The following is a 23,126-nucleotide window of genomic DNA, read 5'->3' on the forward strand; positions in this document are numbered from 1 at the left end:
CAGCCACCACTGCTGTGAACTGTTTATTTACTGTCGATTTACTATGATTTGAATCAATGCATAAACTAATTAATGTTCAGTTGTTAGCTTTAATTTACCTTGGAGTAAATGTAGGTGTTGTTGCAGATGTTATATGTTAATTTGGTAATGTGGGCTGACACAGTTTAATTCATAACATGGTCTTCTTTAACAAGGTAAAGTTACTTTATGAATCACATCCTAACACCCTTGGCCAAAATCTAGTTGTTTGGAGTCTGCTAGTGTAGCACCGGCTTAACATCTTATCCTGAACAGACGCGGCACGATAAGATTCCAGTGACAAGCAATCTGTCTGTGCACACCAGGCATGATGCCACACCGCGATATTCATATGACGAAACAGTATGTTTATTGAACGCAACTAATTTTCACACATAAGCACCATAACACTTTCTATGGCAAGCCCAGAGGGGATAAATACACAATCTCATACATACATAGGGAAAAGTTACTTTATGAATTGTAATCCTTATTCAGTCTGTTACAATTGTATATGTTTATGCGGTACTCCTGTTTCTATCTCCACGTGACTGGGAAGCAGAGAGTAAGTTAGAATAAGTCGTTGATCCAGTGTGTGTGTGTGTGTGTGTGTGTGTGTGTGTGTGTGTGTGTGTGTGTGTGTGTGTGTGTGCAACAGAGCTCCGGCTCTAAAAAGACCTCAAGCACAACTTTCAGTAGGTGTGTGACACCTTCTGCCAAAATCAAGTTGTTCTGATCCGGCTAGTGAGATGTCGGCTATAATATACTGTAAGAAGAATAATTTTAGACCCATTTGTTGACTGAGCTGTCGGGCACGATGTCGCAGAAATAGAAACCGTTCCAAAAATCAAAAGCCCTGTCTCTGTCGCGGCTGGTTAGGACTAAAACTCTGATTAACATGGAAAAGATACCTTTTAGCACGCTGTTGCTTCGCGTCTGGTTAGGACATGGTGTAAGTTGTGGAAGTTCAGAACGTTTTTGTGTCATTTCTAAGATTTAGTTTCAATAAATGCTCTTGGTGGACTGCAGAGGAAATTTTTTGTTCTGAAATTTATAGTATGTTTTTATAGCATAATGAAATCTTTTTTTCCCAAAAGATCGAGGAAAACCTTTTAAAGCTTTTTACACTGACAGGTTCTCTACAGGACAGTAAAGTTGGTTGTGTAATGATACCTGTTCCGCGGATTGGACACATCTCCGGGACTGTATTACCGGACCAGCAGCCTCTGTTTTCACAGCAACACTGATTCTTAGACATGCGCTGGGACAGCAGGTTGGCACAGCGTCCGTTGACGATTTTGGCATAGCAGAATCCCGATCGGGCATCTACAGTAGATATGAAACACACACACCCATTGTCTTACAACTCAGTAACTTATGATGATGATGACACCTCTACAGTCTCTGGAAATGTGAGAGAGAGAGGGCTGAGCAATAAGGAGGATGTTTGGCTCAGGAACCGTTTGGAGTGGATAGAGTCATAGCACTCATTCCTTCCATAAAAATACTGACTAAAGCCAAGAGACATCAGCTGAAGTCCACTGACCCACTTTTCAGAGACAGACTGACAGAGAGAGAGTACTTCCTTCTCTAAAGGCATGAGATTGTAGATCTATTAATTTTATTTTCTCAATTTCATCAGTTTAATTGGTATGGCAAACAACTTTACAAATGTTGAGATGCTTAACGTTAACATGAAAAGGCATTCACAATGCATTTCACTTCCATAAAGTGAAATACTTCTGAATACTTTCATTCAATGAAAAAAGAAATTAGGGCAGGACTTGATTTTATTTATCAGGAATGGACTGAATGGTAAAAAAGTGTGTGTTCTATACCAGAATGGAGTCAGAGCTGAATGTGAGCCTACAGTGGATTGTGGAGGACTACTCCCCTCTTGAAAGCCCACCAGCAACCACATTTGTGAAGAACTTTTAAAACAGGAAGAGGCAGAAGGTCAAGTTCACCCTCCAATTCATCCTTGATGATTAACCCAGTGGTTCCCAAACCTTTTCAGTCAAATTAAAATAGTACACGAGTTTGGGGGCGCACCTCACACTTTGGAAACCACTGATGTAACCAAACTGTAATGCATTTATTTTGGAAAATATCTTTGTAATCTTTCTGAATTTTATTCAGAATTTATTAAAGACAAACATTTTTCTCCTTTAGAATAAAGTGCACAGATTTATCATTCACAATAAGTCAAGGAACGGGTTTTAAGAGGGTACTTAGGGTCAATTTTTATTTCACGTTGACTTAACTGTGAACGCTGAAAAGTAAAATACGAATATTTATTTAAATAAATCTTTCACTCTGCTCAGAGTAATACACAGCTGTCTCACACTCATTTCCGCACAGAGAGGAAAGTCACACACACACCAAAGAGGAAACGTGTCTTCTACAACAGAAAACATACAGGACGAGAGTTTCTGTGAGACAGGAAACAGTTTGGAAAAGGATGTATTGAGAGGTTACATCTAGTTAAACTGATATAAGAACTCAAGCTTTGGTGATTTGATTATGACAGTCAGACATTATGAGTTGTTGGAAATAAAATCCACACTTACCAATGCAGTGCGATCCATCAGGCGATGTGTCAAAACCAATAGGACACCTGCAAAAGTAGCTGCCAATAGTGTTGGAACACTGACCTCCATTACAGATTCCTCGAATAAGAGAGCACTCATCAATGTCTGAGAGAGAAGAACACATCAAACAACATCTGTTATTTAAGACTAGCACACTGACCTAACCATGGTAACGAGGAGCCTTTCCTTCTGTGTAATATGTGTATAAATATGTAATATTAGGTAACAAACGGGATAATAATGGGCCCATATAAGTAAATATGTTCTTCAATTTTTAAAAGGGGGAGAGAAAACTTCCTGTAGATTTTGACATCAACAACAAAAATAATGTCACTTGATGCATGTCCTTGTACTGGAAAACGAATCGGTTACCTAACGTAACCTCAGTTCTCTCTATATGAGGGAACGAGTATTGCGTAAGCTAGCTTACACTACGGGAAAGATTAATCTTTTCTGAGATATTGAAGCCAAAAAATTATCCTTAATTTTGTATCATTTGTCAACGCAGTGCAGCAACTGCAGACCTTGAGCGGGCTAGCTAGCGAGCTCATTGGTTGCTCTGCGGCAACTGCTGCAGCCTATAGACGAACTTGGGCGAACTCGCGTCCAATGAGAGGCGTCCACGCGCTTACTGCATCAAAGCCCGCCAAAATGGGCGTGGCTGGAGTGCATATAAGCGTAGTTCGTAGGCTGAAACCCTGGTTTTCATTGACTGAAGCGAAAAGTCGCTCGTGGCGCGAGCACGGCCGGCTACGCAATACTCGTTCCCTCATCTAGAGAGAACCGAGGTTAAGTTAGGTAACCGATTCGTTCTCTTACGAGAGGTTCTCTCGTATTGCGTAAGCTAGCTTACGCTACAGGAACCCATTGTCAACGCCGTGCGCGCCAAGCATCCACTGCATGAGCCCCGGGGGTGGGGGGACCCGGGGGAGCCCTTGTGAGTGGGGAAATAATATTTGGCCGGCAAGAGTGCGGGCCAGTGTGTGTGTAATACATAAGCACATAGTGGGAAGGGAACGACAGAGCGGCGGTGCCGGTCTGTGTGGAATGAGTCCCATCAGTGCAGCTCACCAGGGGAGCTGTAGCGTATTAAACCGCTAGTAGTTTTGCCTGCAGGACGGGCACTTCCAGATTGTAAAATCTGACAAAGGAGGAAGGGGAAGCCCAGCCCGCTGCCACACATATGTCGTGAATGGAAATCCCGCTGGACCATGCCCACGATGAGGCCATGCCTCTAGTGGAGTGAGCCCTAATGCCCAACGGGCATGGCAGGTCTTTTGACGCGTATGCTGCAGCAATAGCGTCCACTATCCATCTAGACAGTGTCTGTTTCGAGGCGGCGAGACCTTTGGTGCGCCCTCCGAACGAAACGAAAAGCTGCTCAGAGCGTCTGAAAGAGGCGGAGCGCGCAATCTCAGTGCTCTGACTGGGCAAAGGAGATTAGCGTAGCGTTTGCTATCGGATGCTGGCAGCGTATAAAGATAGGAACCGATGGGGGGCGCGGGGGGGTTCATCCTTCTAGCTCCCTTGAGGAAGCGGATGACCAGCTCGTTTTTTCCCAGTGACTGGCCGTGCAGGGGTTCAGCGAACGCCGCGACGGCCGCCACATACACTTTGAGCGTGGATGGGGATCTGCCCTTATCCAGCAGCTCTTGTAAAAACACGAGCAGCGACGACACCCCACATGTCCGTGGGTCCAGGTCTCTGTCGGTGCACCATTTTGAAAACACAGACCATTTTGACGCATAGAGTCTTCTCGTGGAAGGGGCTCTAGAATGTATGATGGTGTTTATTACCCCTTCTGGCACAGCGACGGGTAGTCGTTGATCACCCACGCGTGCAGCGCCCAGCGCTCTGGGTGGGGATGCCAGATCGTGCCGTGAGCGAGAGGAGATCTGCTCTCACTGGGATGGGCCACGGCGCTGTCAGATGGAAGAGGTTCCTGGATCTGACACCGCCCTGACGGTTTAAGTAGGATACCACAGATCTGTTGTCCGAACGGACCAGGACGTGGTGACCCTGAATGACTGGGAGAAAGCGCACAAGCGCGTACTCGACCGCTATCATTTCCAGACAATTTATGTGAAGGAGCTTTTCCTGAACTGACCATAGGCCAAAAACCGGAGAGCCCTCGCAAGACCGCGCCCAACCCGTGTTGGACGCGTCTGTCGAAATGACTTTTCGGCGAGATACAGCTCCCATCGTCACTCCCCGCTGATACCATTCGGCCACTGTCCAGGGCTGCAGAGCTGAAATACAGGTCTGAGTCACCTTGATCGGCTGGCGGCCTGTGGCCCAAGCCCGGCGAGACGCCCGGGTGTTTAGCCAATGCTGAACGGGCGCATGCGCAGTAAACCCAGCTGAAGTACTGCTGCGGCTGAGGCCATGTAACCTAGCACTCTCTGAAATTTTTTCAGAGGCGTGAGGCTGTTCATCTGAAAGGACGCGGCTAGTCACTGAACACGGCGCGCGCGATGTGTAGATAAGCGAGCCGTCATAGCCACGGAGTCTATTTCTATTCCAAGCAAGGAAATTGCCTGACTGGGCTGTAGTGAGCTCTTGGTCCAATTGACTGCAAGACCCAAACTGTTCAGATGGCTGAGGAGAACTGTTCTGTGAGACAGAAGCTCCGTACGTGACTGTGCCATAATCAGCCAGTCATCCAAATAGTTCAGAATTCGCAAGCCCTGACTCCGCAGGGGTGCGAGCGCCGCATCCATGCACTTCGTGAAAGTACGGGTGCTAAAGACAGGCCGAACGGAAGGACGGTGTATTGATAAACCTGGCCGTCGGCTGAATCTCAAGAATGGCCTGTGACGGGATTTATCTGAATCTGAAAGTAGGCATCTTTCAGATCGAGAGAGATAAACCAGTCCCCTGGCAGGTATGCGTGAGGAGTTTCCTGATTGTAAGCATTTTGAACGGTCTTTTGCAAGCACCTTGTTGAAACCCCTGAGATCTAATATTGGTCTGAGGCCGCCGTCTTTCTTGGGAACAAGAAAATAACGGCTGTAAAACCCTGACTCAGCTCAGCTGGCGGCACTTTCTCTATGGCCCTTTTGCACAGAAGGTTTGCTATTTCTGAACGAAGCATGCAGGCTGCTTCCGTGTTCACAATAGTTTCGAGCCACGCTCTGAAGCTATCGAACTGTAGAAAATAGCCCTGTTTTATTGTGCTTAACACCCATTTGAATATCCCTGGGATAGCTTCCCACGCTTTGAAGCGTAATGTTAGAGGGTGAATGGCCAAATCGCCCTGATTGCCACACACAGCGCGCTGAACAGAATGTGTGAGCGCGCTTACTGTGCTTATGCATGACTGCTCGCAGACAGCAGGGACAGGCTGTTCTGTGAGTGACTTCCCGATTGAGGTGAATGGGGAAAGAGTCACATCTGTTAAGTGATGCGCGAGCATAGTCACGGGCACGGGACTTACATACAGAGAAGTGTTTGCTGGCCGTGTGACAGAGCGGGCAGAGAATGGGCGCGCGACGTATTCGTGAGCGCGCTTATTGACTCTAACACTCGAGCGGTTTGTGTCCACTTTATGTGAGTGGGCTCTGATCGGGACACGGGAAGTGTAATGCTTGTGTGTAGAGGTGAACACTGGATTGTGGGCACATTTTCTACACATAAGGCTGGTCGTGTGACAGAGCGGCCAGAGAAGGGCGCGCACACGGATTCGTGGGCGCTGCTCATTGACTCTAACACTCGAGCGGGCTGTGTCCGCTTTATGTGAGTGGGCTCTGATAGGAACACGGGAAGTGTAATGCTTGTGTGTAGGGGTGAACACTGGATTGTGGGCACATTTTCTACACATAAGGCATGTTTGCTCTTTACAAGATTTCTTTGGGTCGCCGTGAAAACGGCGTTTGAGTGCAGGCAAGCGGGCAGTATCACCGGCTTGTTGGCTGCTGAATCCACCACTGTAGTAGCCTGAGAGAGGGGGACTGACAGGGGGCGAAGCTTTGACGGTGGGCCAGCCGCGGCGGGACTGAGCCGTCGTTTTTTTCAACAAGGCTAGGAGGACTTCGGTTGCTCAGGTTTCAGCGCAACCTTAGACCGAGGCCCGCGGGGGGGCGGCGGTCTGCGGCGGCTGTCTGAGCGCGATCGAGGGCGGCCGCCCTGTCGACGCTGAGAAGTCTGACCTTGTTGAACTGGGCGCTGTGAAGAGGCTCGTGCAGGAGGCTGGTCACGTGGGCGGCCTGCAGAGGAGCTAGCGCGACGCGGCAGGAAGAGGTTCATGGCTTGGGCGGCTTTCTGGACTTCTGAAAAGCGGTCAACAATGCCACTCACCGCGGAGCCGAAGAGACCGGTCGGAGAGAGCAGTGCGTTGAGGAACGTGGAGCGCTCTGCTTCTCCCATGTCGGCTAGCGTTAGCCACAGGTGTCTCTCGGTCACAGTCAGCGAGGCCATGCACTTCCCTAGAGCTTGGGCTGCAGCTTTGGTGGCGCGAAGGGCGAGGTCCGTCGCGCTTCTTAGATCTGCAACAGCCTCTGGGTGCCTGCCTTTCTCATCCCACTCCCGAAGAAGGTCCGCTTGGAGGATCTGTAAGACGGCCATGGAGTGCAGAGCAGATGCGGCTTGGCCGGCGGCGGAATAGGCGCGGCCAACATAGGCGGAAGTCGCTCTGCAGGCCTTAGACGGGAGCACTGGCTTAGACCGCCATCTCGCGGAGGGCGGGCAAAGGTGTGCTGCTACCGAATCCTCGACCGGGGGGATGGAGGAGTAGCCCTTCTCGGTGGCGCCGTCCACCGAAGCGAGAGGGGTGGAGACGTGGGAACGGATCCTGGCCGAGAAAGGCACGTTCCACAACTTTGTAAGCTCAGTGTGGAGTTCCGGCAGGAAGGGAGCGGCCCGGGCCGCGGGTGTTGCGCGGCGACGGCTCTGAAGAAAGCAGCCGTCGAGTCTGTTGGGAGCCTGCTCAGGGGGCGGTGACCACTCGAGCCCGAGGCGGTCGACGGCCTGTGTGAGGAGGCGTGTTAGTTCCCCTTCGACTCTGGCGCAGGTCCTGCTGGATTCCTGGGCCGAGGAGGAGGCGTGGGAGCCTGACCACTCCTCGCTGTCCGAAGCCATGATGGAACAGCCCTTATCCTCCGCCTCGTCCTCCGAGATGGCAGCAGTGCGGCCGCTGGGCGGCAACTGCGCGTCCCGGGGGGCGGGGAGGGTGAGAGCGATACTCGAGGGAGAGGCTCCGGCGAGGCAGTCGCTTCTATCACCGGTTCTGGCAGCCTTTGGGAGCGGCGCTTTTTCCCAGATTTAGAAACTAAAAATGGGATTTATCACTTTGTATACTTTTATCACGTCACGAATATTGGACACTTTATGCATTCAGCACTCGTGGCTTGCCATGCGAAGCGGAAGGGTTGGAGTTACCTGGCTGCGTTGCTGGTCTGACAAAACAATTGTAAATTTACCATCACCTCACACTGTATGAATATGTACATTGTTTGCAATACAAGTGTTGAACTGAGCTTGGCTAACGTGCTAAAGCTAGCGACAACACATCGCATGTGTTTGAAACAACACTTCTGTCAATTGTTAAAGGGCGAATGATTAGGTATAGCAAAAAACTTGAAGTGTTCCATTTGGGCCGATGTTACACTTTGAAAATTCATACATTACACGACTGAGTGCATGGTGCATATTGTAAGTGCATACTGTTGTACAGTTACAGTATAGTGTGTCATTTGAAGCATTTGAGGGAAACCTTGTGGAAATAAGGTGGAAACATTCATTATTGAGTTGTGAAACAACACAATGCATTTACCGTGAGGCACAAGCACTATTAATAAATGCGGAAATGCGGCTGCGTGTCCAAATGGTTAAATGTGCTTCATGGTTAATGCCTGTCCCGCTTTTGATTAACATCAAAAGTCGCTTATGTCTTACATGAATGCAAACAGGTGCAACAAATCAGCTATGTGTCAAAATATCAGATTTGTGCATAAGACTTTAATGCAGCCTAATAGATCTGCCACTGTCTAACAGGTTGCTAATATTAATCAAACAACAATATTGAAAAGAATGTCACTAACTGCTCTTTATTTATTAGTTTATTTATTGTTTATTTGCCTACTTTGTTTTTAGTTTGATTAATTAATTAAACAATACATTTTTAACATAATATTGTATTATTTTTTATCAAATTAAGTGCTTTTATCCAGAACCTCACAGCACAATCCAAAATACAACATTGGAGTAACTGTATATTTGTCAAATAAAGTGCTGCATAACAGAGCATCACAGATATTAGATACTGCTTAAGTATAATATAATTACAACTGATTTATTAGTAGTAGTATTACAGTGAATAGTAAATAACTTTACAGTAGTGATATATCTCTGTTGTTCAATAAATTTAGCTATAATTTTGACTGAGCTTTTATTTTGAAGTGTTTCTATGTTGTTTGTCCAAGGAGCTCTGACGTTATGACGGCAGCTTCCCACTCTGGAAAAACTGGTCGCTACGTGACTCAAAGAGATTATTAAACCACAAAAGGCTGCTATTTAATGAAGTAAGTATGTACTCTGTATGTTGTTCATGCTACAATGTGAATTTGCACTCTGTTTACTATCATCTGCTGCAAATAGAGCACGTTATGCTCATGATGGTGTTTTGCCTGTATGAGCCTTGGAGGAGCTTTAAAAGGTGCGAGCAGGCGTTGTCAGCATAACACTGTCTCCCCACATTCACAAGCGCTCACATTTGAATTACATGCAAACTATATATTTATCTCATTAAATCACAGCTTTTATGGTTAAATAATCTTACAAGGATATAATATGATTTTAATTTGAAGGCTGAATGTTTATGTAATGACATTCGTACGTCATATGGTATCTGTGTTGGTATCAGAGTATTTTTACTTTACGTTTAGAGTATCAGTACATGAGCGTGGTATCGGACCTAATATTAATAATATTCTGCCCAAGTGGCCAAAGGTTTTGCCCAATAGAAATACGATTTGCTACGCAAGAACAAAAGTTAAAGGGAACACTGGTCACACTGGTTAGGACACAAGCTCCAATGAACACAGTTCATTCTGTGATCTGAGCTTGACCACAGTGATCAGACTCGACAAGATGTTAATCAGAATGCTAGCTTCAGTCACCATTCACTTTGATTGTTTGAGTTCATACTGAGATCTCTTACTTTTGATTGCAGTTTTTATTGCCATATTTTGGCAAATCTGAGCATAGCTTAAGACATTCTTGAGATCCCTTATGATACTCTAGAGGAGACATTTGAGATTGCTGGGTTCTTTTTCTCAGGAGAAACATATGAGAAGCAGGAGACCTTAGCAAAAGTCTCAATTTGCTCTCCATTAAATCATATTGCTGTCTAGGAAGATACACTGAGCTATTAAAGAGATCTTATTTGTCATTTTTCTTTCCTAAATGAAACAGATGACAAACTTCAGTTGGACTTTGCAAAGGTGAACATTCTGTGTCTTCTGATTGTTAGTGTGTGCGTGCGTGCGTGCGTGCGTGCGTGCCTGTTCTCACCTTCACATTTCTGTGAGATTTCGTTGAACTTGTGTCCAGCAGGGCATTTGCACTCAAATGAGCCTACAGTATTAACACAGTTTCCCCCCTGACAGAGCCCAGGAATGGCCTGGCACTCATCCACATCTACAAACACACAGAGAGAGAGAGCGAGAGACAGCGAGAGAGAGAGAGAGAGAGAGAGAGAGAGAGAGAGAGAGTGAGAGAGAGAGAGAGAGAGAGGAAATGCTTTAAATAAAACACAACACAACAGATGTATTGAAACCAGTGTGCATAATTCAAAACGGAATAAAAATGTAAAAATATATATATATTATCATTTCAGCACCAGCAGCATGAATGTGTGTGTGTATGTAATTTATTGTGTTTGAAAGACAAATATAAGATCATCATGATCTTATATTATATATACATTGTGAGACGACACTAAACAACACACACACACACACATGCACACACACTCATACATACACTCTTCTCTCTTTTAAGACATGAACAGTCATTCAATGTCACAGCACACAAGATACGCGAGAGTGTGAGATTCAATGCACACACACACAAGAATGTAGCACTGAGTCACACACACTAAGAGCCGAGTGTGTGAGTGAAGAACAGACAGAGACATTAGATAGATTATACTGTATCCAAGAGAGAGAGAGAGACTGGGCATGAAATACATATCAAGATAATACAAGTCGAGATAAACAGATTGATCTTAAGAGAAAGTTTTAAACAGAAAAGAGAGAGACACTAGAGACAAAAGCTAGAAAAGGCTAAGCTCTCCCTAGTGTGGCTCAGAAAGCCAGACGATAAAAGAATTTACCCAGCTGGAGGAATTATAGTCACACACACACTTAAACAGAGCCAAAGAGAATTAGAGACACTTCCTCAAACATACTGCAGCCATTCTCTGAAAAACTTCTGAGCCTGAAACCCCTCTCACCACAGCACAGCTCGCATCAGCCCAGCGTAGCTGCCTTTGTTACCACAGCCTAGAAAAGCTTACATCCGCCCAGCACAGCTCACTCCATCCTTTTTTACCGCAGCCCAGCTACCATCAACACAGCATAACTCATGCCAACCTTTCTTATCACAGCACAGCTCGCATCAGCCCAGTGCAGCTTACGTAAACAGTTTACTGCAGCTCACACCAGCCTTTGTTCCCACAGCCTAGAAAAGCTTACATCCGCCCAGCACAGCTAACACCATCCTTTTTTTACCAAAGCACAGCTACCATCAACACAGCACAACTCATGCCAACCTTTCTTACCACAGCACAGCTCGCATCAGCCCAGCACAGCTCACAACAGTGCTGAGCCTATTTCTTTAACACTGAACACATCATTACAGCTCAAATCAGCACAGCTCACTCCAGTCATTCACCTCAGCACAGCTCACCTTAGGCCATCTTACCCCAGCTCAGCTCACATTAGCTTGGCACAGTATAAGACCAACACAGCCCATCACACCCTGACCAACTCATTCAAGTACAACCCATCCCAGCACACTCAAACCCAGATCACCTCACCATAGCCCTACTCACACAGCACAGTACACTTAAACCCATCATACCCCAACACCACACAGTTCACACTAGCACAGCTCACATTAGCACAGATCACATTAGCACAGATAACACCAGCACAGCAGATGCCAGCACAGCTCACATGAGCATAGATCACATCAGAAGAGCTCACACAACACAGCCAGTCCACCATAGCCTAACTCACACCATCATAGGCCATCACAGCTAACACACACCCATTATACCCCAAAACAGCACATCTCACACCATCATAGCTCATACCAAAATAGCCCATCATAAACCTGCCCAACTAACACTAACACAGGCCAGCACAGTACACTCAAACTCATCATACCCCAACAAAGCATAATTTACACTTGCACAGCTCACATAAAAACATCTCACATTAGCACAGCTCACACCAGCACAGTTCACACCTGCACAGCCCACACCAGCACAGCTAACATGAGTATAGATCACATCAGACCAGCTCACATCAACACAGCTCACATCAACACAGCTCATCACACCCTTGCCCAACACATTCTAGTACAGCCCATCCCAGCACATTCGAACACAGATCACTCCACCATAGCCTAACTCACACCAGCACAGACCAACACATTATACTGAACCCCATCATACCCCAACACAGCACAGTTCACACAAGCACATGTCACATTAGCACAGCTCACACAGCACAGTTCACACCAGCACAGCTCAGACGAGCATAGCTCACATCAGAACTGCTCACACCAGCAGAACTCATACCAGCACAGCTCACACTAGGGATGGGCATGAGTCCTCGGGAACTCGGACATGGCAGCAATGATCGATCATGAAAACGATGATCGATGGTGATCATGCATGAAGAGACTTTTCACTTAATATGAAATTCAGTGACGATTACCTGGCAACTAAACAAAAACGTGTCAAATAGCGAGCTAATTTTTAATTTTGAGATTGATTACGTTGTGATTTTGAGGGGTAAATTGATTGTCAGAGACGTCTCATAGCAACCAAACTGATATAGGACGCTGCAATGCTATTGTTACGATAATCAGACTCTCTGAGATTAATGGAAGGCTTCATGAATCATCACAGCAACTACAACACAGAGCATCGTGGCTTTCTCTACAGGAGCGAACACTTGGGGACACACACCAGGAGTGCGGCAGTGGACTCAACGTGCTGTGAGCGTTTCAAACAGCTAGACAGAACACAGATAGATGGAACAGAATGCAGCATCTTAAAAATATCAACTTAACACACATATTAAAAATGCAAAGGTTATGGCATCTCCTGTTAAGCCAACTGTGATTTGAAAATAGACGGTTCAGACAGTCACTAAAAAAAAACGTTTTTTAGTGCCACGCGTTGTGCACATTCTTTCAATGAGTTGGGCAGTGAATTTTCACATAATGACAAAATATGATGCATTATATATTTTGATTATGCAATCTTTTGTACATTTTTAACAGATTATTTTAGAACAATTTTAGAATAATAATGAATAGATGATACACTGGAACAACAAGACGCAATTCAGCAGCTAAAGTTGTTTGCAAGGCATGTTATTATATACAGTATAGAGTTATGTACATGTCATTGCCCCTTGAGTACTCGACAAGTTCCAAATGCCCAGCCCTAGCTCACATCAACACAGCTCATCACACCACTGCCCAACTCATCCCAGCACATTCTATCACAGTACACCTATAACCATCATACCTCAACAGAGTACAGTTCACACTAGCACAGCTCACATTATCACATCTCACATTTGCACATCTCCCAGTAGCACAGCTCACGTAATTCTCTGTAAAAAATAGAACCATACGGTTCTCCACCAATAGTCCAGTAAGCATTTGCACCACGGTTAATCTCAAGTTTAATGACGCATCTGGATCATACAGTTTGGCAAAGAAAAACAAGCTGCAAGATAGAGAAGCCCCGTGTCATTCAAGTCACCTGTCTGGGAACTTTTCTGCAGTCAATCACAACAGTGATGGTCATAAAACCTTTACAAAACAGGGTTTTGTAAACCAAAATGCCCATCCCTAGCTCACAACCAACTCATCACACACCCTGCCCTACTCATTCCAGTGCAACCCATCCCAGAACACTCAAACACAGATCGTTCCTCCATAGACTAACTCACACCAGCACAGGCCAGCACAGCTCACACACCCATCATACCCCAACACAGCACATCTCCTTCCAGCACAGCTCACACGCCAGCAAAGCTCATATAAGCACAGCTCATGCCATAACAGGTCACACCATAACAGCTTATATCATGACAACACACAGCACAGCTCATACCAGCAGCACAGATCACACTAACACAGCTCATTATACCCCAGCACAGCTCATTTGGTGGACCATCTGAGTGATTTGTTTACAGTGATCAATCTACCAGTAATTGTTTTGTGTGTCTGTGTAAACCTTTGAGTGTATTATCTTATCTTGAAGGAACTTCTAATGAAAGCTGATCTGTATGAGTAGACTTGTGTAGAGTGACTGTATTTTTAAGAGCTTTACTAAGTGAGCACTGTGTCTGTGTTTTTGCAGTGAGTGATGTAGAATTGTCTGGGTCGTTGAGGCATATAGCAATGTGTTCTGACAGTGTGTCCATCCTTGTTTGCATGACTGCTAGCGTTCCATTAGAACCAAACCCAATCTGACTCAATTAGAGCTGACCTCTGTATGTGTGTGTATGCTCACCCTGGCAGGCTCCTGAGCGATGATTAGGGATGAACCCCCGGCGGCAGGGGTGTGGCTGTGCAGGACACTGCTCACATGGGTGACCCCAGGCGCGACCCACTGTCGCACAACACAATGTCTTGGTGCACACGATTCCAGTAAGCTGCCCTTGACACATCTGATTATTTACAGATGCAAAACAGGGCCCAGTTCTGTAATCTATAAAACACAAACAGAACATATTACTGTCACGCTGCAAAAATAATTTTTTTTGTCTTATTTTTCCAGTTAAAATATCTGAACAGCCGTATAACAAGACATTTATTTGAGAAGCAAAATAACAAAAGATATTAGGTTTTGGTTTCTAAGAAATTAAACAAAATGTTGTGATGTTTGAATAAAACAAAATATAAAGTCTTTGCCAATGGGAAAAGAAAAATAATCTTGTTTTCCCTGTTGAGATTTTTTCTTCTTCCTCTTTTTGGTTCAAGTATAAACCTCACTTAATTTAGTTTGATAAGGCTACTCTAAAAAGACAAAAATATTGAGTAAGAAAATTATTTTTTGCAATCCAAGAAGACAGCACAGTACACCACAAACTGAGCATTGTACAGGAAATATTTCAATCATGTTTAGCTGAGGGTGATCTGAAAAAGGCTTGTGGGTGAGAATTTTAAAACAGGGATATTGTTGATTTAGAAGACTTCAAAGGACCCAGAATGAAGAACCACATTTAACAACTAACACACAAAGCTTTGGTTGAATTTCACATTTACAGGAAATGTAATCATGGCAAACCCATCTAAACACACTAAAGACCCATTCCAAATTAAAACAGAGACACAATGGTCTATAATCAAAAAAGACCTGCTCTACTATTGATCACAGTGCCTGAAAAGTCGTTCTGTCTAGAGGTTGCATTAACTCAAAAAAAATTCCCTCATCTAGCAAATATTAAAATCAACATGGTTTCCTTCATTTTGACAGATACAAAAATAAGGTATCTGATCTATTGTATTTTTGTTTCTCTTTAGAGACATTCCCACAGTAAAGGATGCTAATAGGGATTAAATTAGAGGTGAAGAAATGGTGAGAAAAGAACGTTTTAAACACCCCCACAAAAATAGACAGATGTAAGAGATGAGAATTTGGAGAGAGAAACAAAAGATTCCAAATGTAGTCCAGTGTAATAATTCATAGGATATAAATTGTGTGACTAGATCACAAGACTGCAGTGTCTTTTTCACATTGGAAGAGCAGAATAAATAGAAAAAGCCAAGAACTCACATCATGGTGATTTGTTTGACCAAAAGAGCCCTTGCCACAGAAGTTCTAATGTTATCAATGTCACTTTAAAAATAAATAAAAGGTGATGTGAAACGATTATTTGTGCACAACCTCTGATACAGCCATAAGCCATGTGAGAATGTGCGTTACAATGATATCACTATGAGTAAAGGTTAGAAAAGTGAGCAAAGTGACTGAAACCAGTAACGCAAAGCCTGAAGTGGCTTATTACTTTAAGGCAAAAGCAATATGATAACAGACACCAATAGTTCAATAAATAGTTGAGTAGTTAATCAAAACAATAAATTCGTCCAGTAATATAAACTCAGCAAAAAAAGAAACATCCCTTTTTAAGGACACTGTTTTTTTAAAGATAATTTTGTAAAAATCCAATCTTTATAGTAAAGGGTTTAAGCAATGTTTTCTATGCTTGTTCAATGAACCATAAACAATTAATGATCATGTACCTGTGGAACGGTCATTAAGACACTAACAGCTTACAGACGGTAGGCAATTAAGGTCAAACTTAGGACACTAAAGAGACCTTTCTACTGACTCTGAAAAACACCAAAAGAAAGATGCCCAGGGTCCCTGCTCATCTGCGTGAACATGCCTTAGGCATGCTACATGGAGGCATGAGGACTGCAGATGTGGCCAGGGCAATAAATTGCAATTGATAATGTGAGATGCCTAAGACAGCGCTACAGGGAGACAGGAAGAACAGCTGATTGTCCTTGCGGTGGCAGACCACGTGTAACAACACCTGCACAGGATCGGTATATCCGAATATCACACCTGCGGGACAGGTACAGGATGCAACAACAACTGCCTGAGTTACACCAGGAACACACAATCCCTCCATCAGTGCTCAGACTGTCCTCAATGGGCTGAGAGAGGCTGGATTGAGGGCTTGTAGGCCTGTTGTAAGGCAGGTCCTTACCAGACATCACCGCAACAGTGTCACCTATGGGCACAAACCCACCTTTGCTGGACCAGACAGGACTGGCAAAAAGTGCTCTTCACTGACGAGTTGCAGTTTTGTCACACCAGGGGTGATGGTCGGACACAAGTTTATCATTTATTGAATGAGCGTTATACCGAGGCCTGTACTCTGGAGCGGGATCGATTTGGAGGTTGAGGGTCCATCATGGTCTTGGGCGGTGCAGGTAATCTCAACACTGTGCATTACAGGGAAGATATCCTCCTCCATCATGTGATACCCTTCCTGCAGGCTCATTCTGACATGACCCTCCAGCATGACAAAGCCACCAGCCATACTGCTCGTTCTGTGCATGTTTTCCTGCAAGACAGGAATGTCAGTGTTCTGCCATGGCCAGCGAAGAGCCTGGATCTTGATCCCATTGAGCACGTCTGGGACCTGTTGGATCAGAGGGTGAGGGCTAGGGCCATTTCCCCCAGAAATGTCCAGGAACTTGCAAGTGCCATGGTGGAAGACTTAATGCAGCTGGTGGCCCCCAGGGACGCATTATTCCATTTCTGTTAGTCACATGTCTGTGAAACTTGTTCAGTTTATGTCTTAGTTGTTGAGTCTTTTTATGTTCATACAAATATTTACAAATGTTAAGTTTGCTGAAAATAAAACCAGTTGAAAGTGAGAGGACGTTTCTTTTTTTGCTGAGTTTAGTTCTTTAAGTAATTTACGTTTGCCACCTTCAGCTTTAACTTCAGATCAAATGTTCTGAGCTATTCTATCCACATTCATTTGATAGTTTTATACTCTTACTGTATGTCAACAATTGTCTCAATTATGTCTCACAGATTTAATGTTTTTCCAGTGATCAACTCAAAGCAGCATCATGTTAACAGGACAACACCCTGCACTTGTGTGCAATGTGATGTCGTGTGTGTATGTCCGAAGGGGACACTCCCTGCACTGCTCAACATCTGGGAGCGATAAAGTGAGCACACACAAACACATATGCACATGCACAGACAAATACACACACACACACACACACACACTCAGGCAGGCAGTATTACTCATGGTTGATTCATTATGGAATTCATGATATCCTGCAGTTCATCAGCTGGATAAATCTCTGGGAATCTCTCGGAATGTCAGTGTGTTCACTTCTCTCTCTGTGTGCCTGATTCCCGCACAAATCCAATTTAATAATCATTAATAGAAATGTGACTTGAGCACAGACAGAGCTCATTCAGAGCCCAGACACACACACTTTATTTCATTAACCCTCAATGAACTCATACACAAAAATACAACCACACTTTTCAAACAAAACATTTGACAAAATAAGTTTGTTGGATATAAAATAATAAAACAATAGATATCGTGTTGAAAAAGAAAAAGTATTGTGACACTTTGTGGTTGTCAAAAGGTAGTGAAACATGTCCATAGTTAATCCATAGGCATTACTAAAATCACATTGATACCATTGCTTAAAGGTCATTTACTCATCCTTATGCAGTCTCAAATTCGTATAACTTTCTTTCTTCTGCAGAATACAAACAAAGATTATATGATGTGAATATATCCATACAAGACAAGTAAATGGGATCCAAACATTCAAGGTCCAAAAAGGACATCATGGCAGCATAAGGTAATCCATAAAACTACAGTGGTTTAATCCATGTCTCTAGAAGCGATATCGGGTTTGGGTGAAAACAGACCAAAATTTGACTCCTTTTCATTTCAAATCTTAACATTTGCAGTCTCCTTGGTGTGATCATGATTTTAAGCTTGATTAAACTTCATCAGGCTTGATGCATGTGCATGCAGTGTACACTCTGCCTTTATGTCCTTTTTGGAGCTTGAAAGTTTCGACCTGACGTTATATGGATATATTCACATCATCTCTCAAGCAAATTCAGGGATGCACCTATCCCATATGGATTGGGCTTGTCAAACCGATACTCGATCCAGTTAAAACCAACCGTATCGGAGCCGATATTGATCCAGGTATTATCTAGGTATTGAGCTGGTGCATCCTTAATCAAAATACCTTTGTTTCTGCAGTGGAAGGAAAGTTACATAAGTTTGAGACAGCATAAGGGTGAGTAAATGATGAGGGAATTATCATTATTGGGTGAACTATTCCTTATTTTAAATGTCATTCAAGAAAAGTCTTCTGAGAAAAGCTCTTGCAACATTTGTTTTTAGATACCACCTGCTTTGATTTCTAATGTTATCACATTCACATATTTGTAATTGTCTAAAGAAAATCGTTCTGTTTGTTTTGTGCCACTCGCTTAGACCCACCCCAACAACGTTACTCAACCAATGGCTAAGTTGGGGATGGGACTATCTTTGTTTGACCAACAGCAGATGGGGGCCATATTCAGTTCTGTTTTGAAAACAAAGTTTACTTTTGCAATTCCGTGTGGTGGCGCTAGTGCCGCAGAAATGACATACTTACAGATTTAAATTGTGCTTAAGCATTATCAGCTTTTATAACTATTTTCCTTCTTAAAAGCATTTTTTTTGTTCTGTTTCTGTCAGGCTGCAGCAGGGAACTGCATGTTTGCTCTCAGGATGAGCATGTGTCATAAGGAGATGTTTCCACATGTTGTTTGTACATAAATATGTGTTCAAATGAGAAAAGACTGGCATCAAACAAACAGAACGCTCTGTGCCTTCACAAGAACACAATACCAGCACATCTGCAGCTAATAAAATCTACAATACAAAGAGAGCAGGATTTCAAGAGACACACACACACACACTCCTCAACAACATTTTACTGAGAGGAAACAGCTCACCAAAACTAAGAGAGTAACAGCCTTTTAAAATGTAGAAACTTGTGTATATGTGTTGTCTCACCTCTTTCACACTGAGCACCAGTGAAGCCATAATTACACATACAACGGTTTGGAGCGACACACCGACCCCCATTCAGACAGCCAGATTCACACATCGCTAGAGAGAGAGAGAGAAGACGACATGTTTAATGATATGACACTGATATACAGTATGCTCATCAGAATGGATGATATTTATGTGTTGTAGTATTATGGGATGTCTTACGTTGGCCACAGTGAGCTCCAGAGTATCCCTTTTGACACAAACACTGATCCTCTGCACACGTGCCACCATTCATACAGCGAATGTTACAGTTCTGGACTGAAATAAAACATTACACATACAGTGCTGTACATTATATACACCACTTATACAACTACACAAATGTTTACTTAGCTAACTGTAATGACTAAAGCCTAACCTATACCCAAATCCTAACCTTAACCCTAAAATAAAACCTTTTGCATTTTTACAATAAAAAATTATATTAATTAATGGGAAATATTTTCGTGAGTGGGGTGGGTGGGAATGTTTGTGCTAACTTTGGGTGTATCCATGCAAACTTATATATTGGTGTATATTGTATGTTAATGAAGTGGCGAAAGGGCAGTTTACTATTTTCTTGAGATATAAGAAAATGCTAAGCGCTAACATGCTTCAAGAGCAGGTCTGTTTTTGTAGTATTTTTTGAAAACGGCATTCCTGCATTTGTAGTTTGAAGATTCCACCAGCAGGTGGTAATAAAGTCTATGTCCAAACTCTTGAAAAAATAGAGTAACATCAAATGATGTCCCTAATGATCACAGTTGTCGAGAATAGGTAATATATTGATAATAAAATTTTCAAAGCATATAAAATTAATGTGTCCATATTTCTATTTGTCTAATTCATTGCATACAGTCCATTTAATCTACCAACTTCTTATGAATGTGCTGTCTCATTTTATTTTGCTGGTGCTTGACATGAATGGACTTTGTAATAGGACGCAGACTGTGCAATAACCGGAGAAGAACCTCAGAATTCAATTGTACTTGTCCCAGTCCATTAGCATACTGTATGCGCAATCTCACCAAACCCTCTTGCACCTAGACTTAGCACATGCGTGCTTGAAAATACAAAAACTTCATGACCATGCCCACTGACTTTTCAATTATGACTTATGGTGCTCTTAACCCTCTGGGGTCAACGGACGCACCGGCGTGTCCTGCTGGATATTTTCGTCATTACAGCAGAAACAACTTAAAATACTACGTCATTTTTTGGGTATACAGATAAGTGTAAGATATCATTAAAGACTATAAAGGGTCTACTTTTATTTATGTACATTCACAATAACAACAAAACCTTGTGCTTTTGTAAAATAAAGAAAATATAAAGTGTGAGCTTTCAGCAGTCTCTGTGTTCATGAGCATATTTCTGAAACGTGTCACAAAAATGAACTGAAACTTAAATTCTTATCAAACAAACATGAAACATATGTCTAAAGAAAGCATAAAATGTCTACTTTTAAATAAAACAATTCAAATTTAAAACAAATATTCTCCTGCAATGCAATCTGTTTGACACAAAGCGATGTACAGTTTTTACTGGTCTATCTAATTATCTGTAATGTGATCACACCCACCAGCAGAGCGCGCCATTCATATGCAAATTTGCTGCGACAATCAATGCAAATGGTACACGCCCCATTTGTAAACACGATTCATTAATTTTTCTGCGCGTTTGCAACGATACACAGGCGAGAAAGCTCCAGGATATTATAGAAGAGTTAACATTTTCCTCAGAAGAAGAGCGGGACTCCGATGAACGTTTGTATTTTGAAGAGAGACTTGATCAAGCCGAGGATACAATTTCGGACGAGTAAGTCAATTAGTTTTCATTAGCTGACATGCTATGCATTAGCTGACTGTTTCCAGACTTGCCAGCCAGGATTCAAAGTATTGACATTTGAAATATGTCCTAATAAGCAAGTTTTAGTTACATTTAAATGCTGTTTCGGCTAAAGCAGGTATTTAAATTGTATGCTGTATAATATAAATATGATATGTAATATGATATAAAAATAATATGAATGTTTAGATTATATTTTAATGTGTTTATAATGCCTCATTGTCATCAACAAAGCTTGTGCTTGCAAATATGTGTTAGGGTTAAATTAGTAAAATACACTTTAAATATGCCCATATTAGAAGATCATCATATTATAATGATTTCTGAAGGATCATGTGACACTGAAGACTGCAGTAATGATGCTGAAAATTCAGCTTTGATCACAAATTGCATTTCACAATATATTAAAATAGAAAACTGTTCTTTTAAATTGTAAAAAGAGTTCAGAATATCAATGTTGTTTCTGTATTTTGGATCAAATAAATGCAGCCTTGATGAGCAGAAGAGACTTCTTTTAACAGTAGTGTAGGTCTAAAATTAAGTAAAGTCTTTATGTAAAGGAAACATATAGTCAGATTACTTCTTTTAACTTAAAACTTGATTTGGATCATTAAGTCTCCTCACGTTCATTCTCTATCCCTCATTGATAGGCCCAGGGGAGGGGTCTTTGTCTCTCATGTGTGAATTACAATCCACATTCATGATCATTCACGCCTCCTCGCATATTACCTTTCAACACTAAAATTGTCTTACAAAAGTTAAATTACTATATTGTTTTGTACGAATGAGTGATCAGGATGGTTTTCACATCATTTTGTAGCAAAAACTCTAGGCTACAAGATCCAGTTCTCAAAAGTCTTGTGGACAAATGTTTAGTATGTGTTATATGGCCTTATTTCAGTGACTTAAAATGTTAGTTTTTCAAAAACCATGCATTAATGTTATTTTCTCGAAAATACAAACCTGTACATACATGTTGCTCACATATTATTGTAGCCCAGTTTGTGCTGAATACAGTGTTATCAGACTTTAGCCATTAATATGTTTTTAAGCAACTGAAAAAAGCACAAATGTCAAGACATGTCAAAACTTAGAGGCCAAAAATACCCTCAGACCCCAGAGGGTTAAAATTGGGCCCTATGTATGAATTGTTTTTCTAATTGAAAATGACCACTCCTCACTTTAACTCTGATTACCACTGTGTTCCAAATGGCGTAAATGATGTCTTCGCAGGGTTAGGAGCTTTTTTACTTTTACTTCACAAGGAGAAAAATCACAGTAGCCCATTTGTAGGGTTGTTCCTAATAAAAACAAAATTAAAACAAATAAAAAAATTGGTATGCTTAAAATTTGAGAAACTTGATAAGTGAGTCACGAATCACACATATCAGCCCTCTAAAGCTCTCACATTTGTTGGTAAAGCCTTGGAAGGGAATAGGTTATAGGGAGGATCACTTCTGAATGGAACAAGTGACAGGACAAGCCAGTGGAGACAGGCAGACAGACAGACAGACAGAACTCTGGTACCTGATTTGGATCCGCAGGTGGTTGCGATCTGACCGGTAGGGCAGGTGCACATATTAGGTCTGGAGCAGAACCCGTCCCCACATGGGCTGCGGCAAATCGCTGATAATAGGAACAAGCAATGAAATACAATAATTGGTCACATTAATTGATTGCTGGACTTTTCACAACTGCCCTGAATCACGAAGCAACCAGAAGTCCTGTAGTTTCGAAAAATGTGGATAAATATTCAGTTATAGTGGTCATTCTGAATAAGTAGGTTCCTCCCTAAACGAAATGTGCATGCAGAACCACTCAG

At 42.8% G+C, this 23,126-nt stretch overlaps 1 protein-coding gene across 3 annotated transcripts in view; it reads right to left on the reverse strand.

Moving 5' to 3' along the window:
• The window catches only part of LOC127623258 (fibrillin-1-like), an 82,579-nt gene that overhangs the window by 55,970 nt on the left and 3,483 nt on the right, over positions 1-23,126 (reverse strand). For 2 of the 3 annotated variants that reach the window (XM_052097628.1, XM_052097627.1), the window contains exons 4-10: positions 22,832-22,930; positions 19,640-19,735; positions 19,436-19,531; positions 14,371-14,568; positions 10,119-10,244; positions 2,589-2,714; positions 1,192-1,344 (exon numbers count right to left, since the gene is read on the reverse strand). In XM_052097628.1, the coding sequence (XP_051953588.1) occupies positions 1,192-1,344; positions 2,589-2,714; positions 10,119-10,244; positions 14,371-14,568; positions 19,436-19,531; positions 19,640-19,735; positions 22,832-22,930 (894 nt within the window). The remainder of the gene's footprint in view (positions 1-1,191; positions 1,345-2,588; positions 2,715-10,118; positions 10,245-14,370; positions 14,569-19,435; positions 19,532-19,639; positions 19,736-22,831; positions 22,931-23,126) is intronic. The other variant, XM_052097629.1, reaches the window with a different exon arrangement.

Source organism: Xyrauchen texanus, chromosome 29 (genome assembly GCF_025860055.1).
Source record: "Xyrauchen texanus isolate HMW12.3.18 chromosome 29, RBS_HiC_50CHRs, whole genome shotgun sequence".
Taxonomy (NCBI): domain Eukaryota; kingdom Metazoa; phylum Chordata; class Actinopteri; order Cypriniformes; family Catostomidae; genus Xyrauchen; species Xyrauchen texanus.